This window comes from Telopea speciosissima, chromosome 3, assembly GCF_018873765.1.
Source record: "Telopea speciosissima isolate NSW1024214 ecotype Mountain lineage chromosome 3, Tspe_v1, whole genome shotgun sequence".
Taxonomy (NCBI): domain Eukaryota; kingdom Viridiplantae; phylum Streptophyta; class Magnoliopsida; order Proteales; family Proteaceae; genus Telopea; species Telopea speciosissima.
In genome coordinates, this window is record NC_057918.1 from 69,656,306 (window position 1) to 69,664,024 (window position 7,719).

Sequence of the window (7,719 nt, forward strand, 5' to 3'; positions counted from 1 at the left end):
TCCCAGATGCCGGCAATGGTAGAACGACAAGTCAAAGGATAAATTGTCTAGAAAGACAATATTATGAGAGAAGGGGTAAGGTGGCCATTGTGCATGGCCCTGTGTTTGTGCAGTACAAGGCAGCGCGCCATAGAAGTTCTGTATTACTCACAAGGGTGTGTAAAATCCCAAAAAAAAAAAAAAAGAACTACTGAAGATTCAATGCTTAATATTAAATTCTATTAATTAACTATTTAATTAAAGCTCTTTTTCTCAGTTCCTTTAAGGACTATTACTATAAATTAAAAGTCACCCGATTGTGTGGAAAAAATCTCCTTAGTTAGCTGAACCCACACTCACCTACAAATGACCCTTCACCATGATTCCAGAGAAAATAGAAATAAATAAATAAGAGGAAGAGAACTCAGAAGCGAGGGGCATGCGAAATTAATGACTGACGCATCCCTTGGAACCTCAAAAATGATCAGGGATTCGGTGGTCATTTTGCGGTATGTCTGGCACGATTAGGTGGCGTTCTTCTCTCAAATGACCAGGGATAGGTGTGGTGGTCATGTGTGGTGGTCATGAGAGAAAGAACGCCACCCAGTTGTGCCAGACAATACCGTCTTCTCTTTTTTTTCTTCTAAATTTTAGAGTTTAGACTAATATAAACTCTCATAGTAAAGATGCAAATTAAGATGCCTCACTAATAAGCAAAATATAATGCAATGCAAGAGCTAGGGAACTAGGTAGCTAGTGGCTTCTACCCAAAACATGTGTTTCTTTGTTCACAATTTAAAGTTTGGATAACGTTTTCCTTCACCACGCAGTGAAGGTTCACCTAGGATTCACAAATCCCTATAAGATTTTTTAATATATTCTCCAAAATACCCCTCCACATGCATCTGAGGCTCTGTTATCATTCACCGTGGCTTAAGAAAAACTCAATCCCTAAAGATTTATTGATCTTGGATTACCAACCATATACATACAATGGAAGTCTATTGAGCTCCTCAGTCCTCACCGAGTAGCAAACAGTAACAAAGATTTTATTGCATGGGAGACTTAAAAATATTCACAAAGTCACTAAGACTCAAAAAGGCAAACACGTACGTACCTTGTGTGGAATAGGCATTTTTCTTATCCAAGAAGATATGTTTACATTGTAAGATCTTTTTGATGAAATAAATTTATTAACGTTGGAACAAGGTTCAGAAGAATCACTTTTTGACTTAGTTAAAAAAGATTTGGTGAAGTAGCATCCATTTGTTTGCTTAAGCTTTTATTCGCTCTTTTTTATTTGTGCATAAGTTGGTTACATTGAAATTGTAATCGACTTATTTTTCTTTCACAATTGTAGGGTTATGTCTTCTTTTTTTTTGGTGCTATAGGGAATGAAAATAGAATGTATTTTGTTCATAAACTTTTAGATGTCTTTCAAAATGACATTTATATAAGAAGGTTACATACAATTAACAAAGCAAGAAAAACGAAATAAAACAGGAAATAAAATAAAGGGAAAAAGAACACTAACTGGGTGCGTGGGTTGAGTCCCACATCGGGTGTGTGTGAGTGTGGTGTGTGTTGTGTATATTCGTCCTTCTATGGTCCTAAATGTTGATTCACTTTTTGGGATTGGTTTGTGGTTTGTGTGATTACACTTTCATAAAAAATTAAAAAAAAGAAGCTGTGTTGGGTGCGTGGGTTTAGTCCCACATCGGGTGTGAGTTGTGTATATCCACCATTTCACGGTCCTAAAAGTCGGCTAACTTTTTGGGATTAGTGTGTGAATTGTGTGATTACACTTTCATCAAAAAAAAAAAAAAAAAAAAAAAGAAGGAACACTAACCGGTCACGTGATTTGCGTGGTTCATGCGCCTAAATACAATTAAATTATTATCTTTGTGCGCAAAGAGACCGTTCAACCCCTAGTGAAATCGAAAATCGCATCCATACCAATGCCTCTGCGTGCATTCTTTTGCCCCAAAATAAAATAGGAAACTAGTATCTCTAAATCACAAACAAAACTTTGGAGGCCTAGTGCACCCCTTAAACGTTCGAATTTGCCCCCAGTCTAGTCGCATGACTCATCATTTGGATTGTCAAAGTGTCGTAGAGCATTGGCTTCCATTTGGATATTAGTATTATGGCTCCCATAACTTCACCCAATTCAAAAGTTATGGTCCTCGGAATTTGGCTGAAAAATCAGTAATTTTGACCTAATCGGTGGATTTCTACCGATTTAGCGAATCCACAAATTCTTCAAAAATCTTCTCTACATCATGTACCATAAGTAAAAGTTCAATGACATGATATGCATAATAATAATAATAAGAGAGAAAGAATGCCACCCGGTCGTGCTAGACACACCATAATAAATCTAGAATGTTGAGAATGAATTGAGATTTTATAATGAATACAAGAGGTGGGATTGACTCCCTTTGAGATAAGGAAAGAAAATAAAATAAAAATAAAAAGAGATTGGAATCAACTCAAATATGGGAACTTGGATTCTCTCCCATATGAGAACATGTAATAGCCCATACTCCTTGACATAGGGGCACGCAAAATGACCACTGCACTCTTGATCATTTTCAAGGTTCCAAGAGGTGCAATGGTCATTTCGCACGCCTCTGTGTCAGGGTGCAGAGGCTGCGTGCGCTGCATGACTAGATAGCGTTATCTTTCCCTAATGGTTTTTTTAAATTTTCTTTGTTCCACATCATATGTATGGTAACACAATACATTGGAGAGCATTTTTATGTAAATACCACTACCTAGGTACACTCTTCTATTATTTGATTTGATTGAGTAAGTAATCACTGATGTAATAACTCTCGAAACATTGAACTTATCAGGATTTACTGTTAATCATTGAATAATTAAGAAGGATTAGGTAACCGGCCCCTAGTATCAAAACTATCAGCTAGCAATATTTCACATTAAAGTCCCAGACGATCACCTAACTCTTTGAATTAGAGTATCCATTAATAGTCATGGTCTGACCCACCATCCCATGCTGGACTTATTAATTTAGGATATATATGAATTGGCTCTTTATCAGTTCAATCTAATTCTCAATATATACAGTATCAAGATCTTCTCCAGGGAGCCCAGTATCGATGGCGTGCCCAGGGGACATCTAATGGTTGAGCTGTGCCGCACACATCTTAGTGCATGCCTAGAAATGTGTGTTGCATAGCTCAACGACTGTATACACCCTGAACGTGCTGAGCTCACTCGAACGAGCTAAATGCATATATACACCGATCAATTAAAAAAAATCTTACCTTTTTTTTTCTTTTTCCCAATAAAATGGTAAAATACATTAATGATCTTATTGCCAAATTTTCTGACATTAGATCGACTTCTCGTGTGTATAGGATCTAGAAGGGTGTCTAGATACACTTAAAAACAACTTACATATCCTTCCTGCCAAATATCAACATGGATGTTTGGTCCAGATGGGCTCCACTGAATCTGCCCGTTTTAGCGTCCAAGTTAACACAAAGATTGATGATGCGCATCATTTCTAGATTTGTTCTACATAACTTAGTTTGGTTTCTTGCACATGTTGGACTTTGGGGCCTTTTCCTCCTTTAGGTTCTGTCCTTATCAGGAGGTTAGGGATCCCTCCCCTGTGGTCGTGTAAATATGTTTGGAGAAAAGTTATCTGTGGGAGACATAAGGGCCACGCTTAGACACAGTGTGGGTGAAATTATTGTTTCGCCCCTGTGAAAGGTCGAAATCTCATCCGTAAGATGTTAGTTTGGACACTCTCATTGGTTGTTATACGCACGTGATCTCTACGGTCCTCCACAAAGAACACTCTCACATATGTTTTCTTGGAAAAAAAGCCTTGAAAGACAATTACATCCAAACATAAAAAGGGAGTGAAATGACCATCCTACCCTTTTGAATGCTTTCACAAGTACTCCTATTGACCCTGTGCTGACGTATGAGCCACGCTACTTCTTTAGGAACCCTTTCCCATATTTATTTTTTTTCCGTTATTTTTTAATAAAATTGGTTTAACTATCAAGAAAAATTTGGGTTTATCTAGAGATCGAATCTGACTGGTGGCTTAATCTAACGGTTCCTCTTGAAGAATATTTCAAATACTCTTTGTATTATAGGGGATTATGTCATTTAAGTCATAGATCAAGGAGAGATCTTTTCTCCATATGTTTATATGAATTTTTTAATACATGAATTCGGCTGCGTTTTATATGCATTTTTGGAATGCATTTCAGATCAATTTTACATTCTCAGACGACAAAAACAACTATGTTTATAATCAAAGAATACGAAATCAACATGAAATATGTATTCCAAGAATGCATACCAATTACAACCCAAGTGTATGGAACGATATAGAAAACGTAGAATTGTAAAGGCTGAATTCTGAAGTAGGAGAGATACGTGTCAAGACAAAATGGTGGCGGGCGAATTTTATTATAGGAAGCCCCAGGTAGCCAGGACGACTTTGCTGGAACTATTTATATAGTTAGCGAAAACAGAGAAAGACAGAGAGAGATAAGAGAAATAGAAGGGGGACGGGATAGTGTCTAGGTTCACTTTCCAAGATTTTTCCTTATATATAATTTTCTTCCATTCTCACATCGCTCTCTTGTCTACTTATCCACGTAAAAGCTTTTATTTAGTTCTTTGATCATCTCAGAGAATCCCCTCTTGTTCTCACTAATAACTCTCCCTTTCGATTCCACTAAAGAGAAACAGAGGCATTGATGCAAGGTGGAGGCGGGAATAGGAAGATGAGTTCAAGAAAAGGAGGGAATAAGGACCCTTTCCATGTTATCCACAAGGTTCCTTCCGGAGATAGTCCTTACGTTCGCGCCAAATATGCTCAGGTCCTCTCTATAACAAGAAAAAGTTTCATTTTCTTTTTTTTTTTTTGCCTTTCTGCGTTTGATCTACAATTTTTGGTTTTGGAATATCTAGATTACTCTTGAAATGGTTTTCTGGGGTTTTTTTCTTTTTCTTTTTCAAAAGCGATTTTCTTGCGTTAGAGATATCTGGGAAGAAAAGAAACACAGTTTTCCTGTTTCCGAAACTTTCTATCTTGGTTTCGATTAGTTATAAGTTGGGTTTTCGAAAGCTTTAATTTTGTTTAAGGAGAAAGTTTTCTGTTGGTTTTGTATTTGCTGTTTGGTTTGTTTCAACAGAATTTCATCAGAAATTCCATTTCAAGATTTCCTTTTCTTAATTTCTCAACTCAAATACAATTCTGCAAATTGAGTCGTGACTCAGCGATGCCCACCCAGTTTTCGGATCTCATCTCTCTTTGACGGTTTCACTTTTGACCTTTTCTTTACTGATTATGGTTTGGTGTTTTGGGAATTTGCAGTTGGTCTTGAAGGATCCAGAAGGTGCGATAGTTTTATTCTGGAAAGCAATTAACGCAGGAGATAGAGTAGATAGTGCACTCAAAGACATGGCTGTGGTGATGAAACAGCAAGAAAGAGCTGAAGAAGCCATTGAAGCCATTAAATCCTTTAGGAATCGTTGTTCCAGACAAGCACAGGAGTCATTGGATAATGTTCTAATCGACTTATATAAGGTATTAAATCTAAATCAATAATCCCTCACAATACTCCCAATTAAGAGGTTTTATTTAATGAGTTGTTGATGAAAATAATCGATCTTGACAGAAATGTGGAAGATTAGATGAACAGATTGACTTGTTAAAGCAGAAGCTTAGGCTTATATATCAAGGGGAGGCCTTTAATGGCAAACCCACCAAGACTGCACGCTCTCATGGAAGGAAGTTCCAGGTTTCCATCAAGCAAGAGACTTCCAGGATACTTGTACGTATTAATTTCTACTCTTCTACTTCTATCCTGTGTAGACTCTCAAATTTGCAAAATTTTATCATAGCCGAAAAGGGGTAGAACTTGGGCACCTATGAGTGGTCCCACTGTGGATTCCATGTGACTGTTCCTGTAGCCTGTAGGGCCTTGGACGATACTTGTACTCTCCAGCGGGAGGTACTGGAGATCTTCTCAGACTTCATCGTTCAAGGTGTGGTTGTCACATCGTAGTCTGTCACAACCTTAAGTTAAGAGACGGTGCCCAAGTACCTATTAGTCTTCAAATTGAGCTACCGATGTGGATTTGAGAAAAATTCTTTAGAGAAGATCTTAATTTCCCAAAGAAATTGTTGGGTTTCGGTTTTGAGAAAAATCCCTTGGGAAAGATCTTAATTTTCAAAGAAGATTATTGGGTTTCACGCGCGAAAGTAAATATTTAAGGATAGTTCTACCTAAATCCCAACATTAGAAATTCGAGTAACCCATCTTTGGGCAAGCTCACCAAGACAATTTGAGTCTAATCTTTTTCTTTTTCTTTTTTGATGAGAAAAAACCAAAATATAAGAAATATACAATATTTTTAGTCTGGGCATGTTGAGCCAGATTGACTGCTTATACAAAAAGAATCTCCTTGCTTGTTAAAGCAGATATCCTGATAAAAATCAGAAAAATAAACTAAATCTTTAATAAGTTCCCACGGCCACGGGAAATTGGTTGGGGATGGAAGAACATCAGTGATCTTTTGATTTAAACACTATATTTCTTTAATCTTCAACCCCATACTTGATGCATGATCTAGGCCCGTGCGGATGCTAACCAAATTAGCTTTCATATATGTAGAAAATGTAATATATCCTGTAGCTAAAAAAGTAAGCCGTCCCCCTATCCACGGGGAGTTGTATGGGTGCCAGATTTGGTCAGCTTAACATGGGATAGATTAAAGAGTTTTATTTAACGGCTCTGAAACTTTTGACGTATCGATCAAGTACCTAATATTTTGCATTGGTATAATTGAAATGCAGGGCAATCTAGGTTGGACTTACATGCAACAAATGAACTATCTGGCTGCAGAGGTAGTATATCGAAAAGCACAGTTGATCGAACCAGACGCAAACAAGGCCTGCAACTTGGGGCTATGCCTAATCAAACAGGGGAGATATGATGAAGCTCGATTTGTTCTTGAAGATGTCCTGCAATGTAGAATTACTGGTTTAGAAGATTCAAAATCAAGAAGTCGTGCAGAAGAATTGTTGCATGAGTTGGAATCGCTGCAGTCGGCCGAGTTTTTATCAACTCAATTGGGTCAGAACTTAGAAGAAATATTTACAGAAGGTCTTGACCAGATTTTGAGCGATTGGACTCCTTTCAGATCCAAGAGACTTCCCATCTTCGAAGAAATCTCTCAATTTAGGGATCAGATAGCTTGTTGATCGAGTGGAGTTTTTTTTTTTTCCCTTCCCCTCCGTGTCGTGTGGTAGATAGATTGCTGAGGTGAGTTTTCTAAAAAGAAATAAAATAGTTAAGGTAAGGGTATACTTTGTAAATAATGGAGAAATAATGGGCAAATAATGGGGCATGTGGATGTAATGTATGACTGGTTGGTGATCATGGTACCCTTTGTTCTTGTCGCAAGAACTTTGAACAATAAAAGTGTTTGTTTTTTATGGATTCGATCATCTCGGCGATTTTCTTCTCTACTTGTTCATGTTAGTTAACCTTTTATTTTAATTAATAAAGTCATCTGTGTTTTCCCACATAAGTCTCTTTGTTTGAGGTGATCGTGTGGGTTTTCATATGGTAACTCCAGTTATTAGTAAAACTCGAAGTCAATGGAATGCAAATTTTGGTGTTAAGGCTGTAGAAGCGGCGATAGAAAATCATCATGTTAAAAAGGAGTTAAGAGTGGGGT

The 7,719-nt window shown here is 37.3% G+C and overlaps 1 protein-coding gene across 1 annotated transcript; it reads left to right on the forward strand.

The window, feature by feature from the left end:
• Window positions 1–4,727: 4,727 nt before the first annotated feature.
• On the forward strand, window positions 4,728–7,248 carry LOC122656252 (protein SULFUR DEFICIENCY-INDUCED 1-like). The gene is made up of 4 exons (XM_043850735.1): window positions 4,728–4,850; window positions 5,348–5,560; window positions 5,652–5,807; window positions 6,833–7,248. The coding sequence occupies exons 1-4, from the start codon at window positions 4,728–4,730 to the stop codon at window positions 7,238–7,240; spliced, it is 900 nt and encodes a 299-aa protein (XP_043706670.1). The 3' UTR covers window positions 7,241–7,248.
• Window positions 7,249–7,719: the final 471 nt, after the last annotated feature.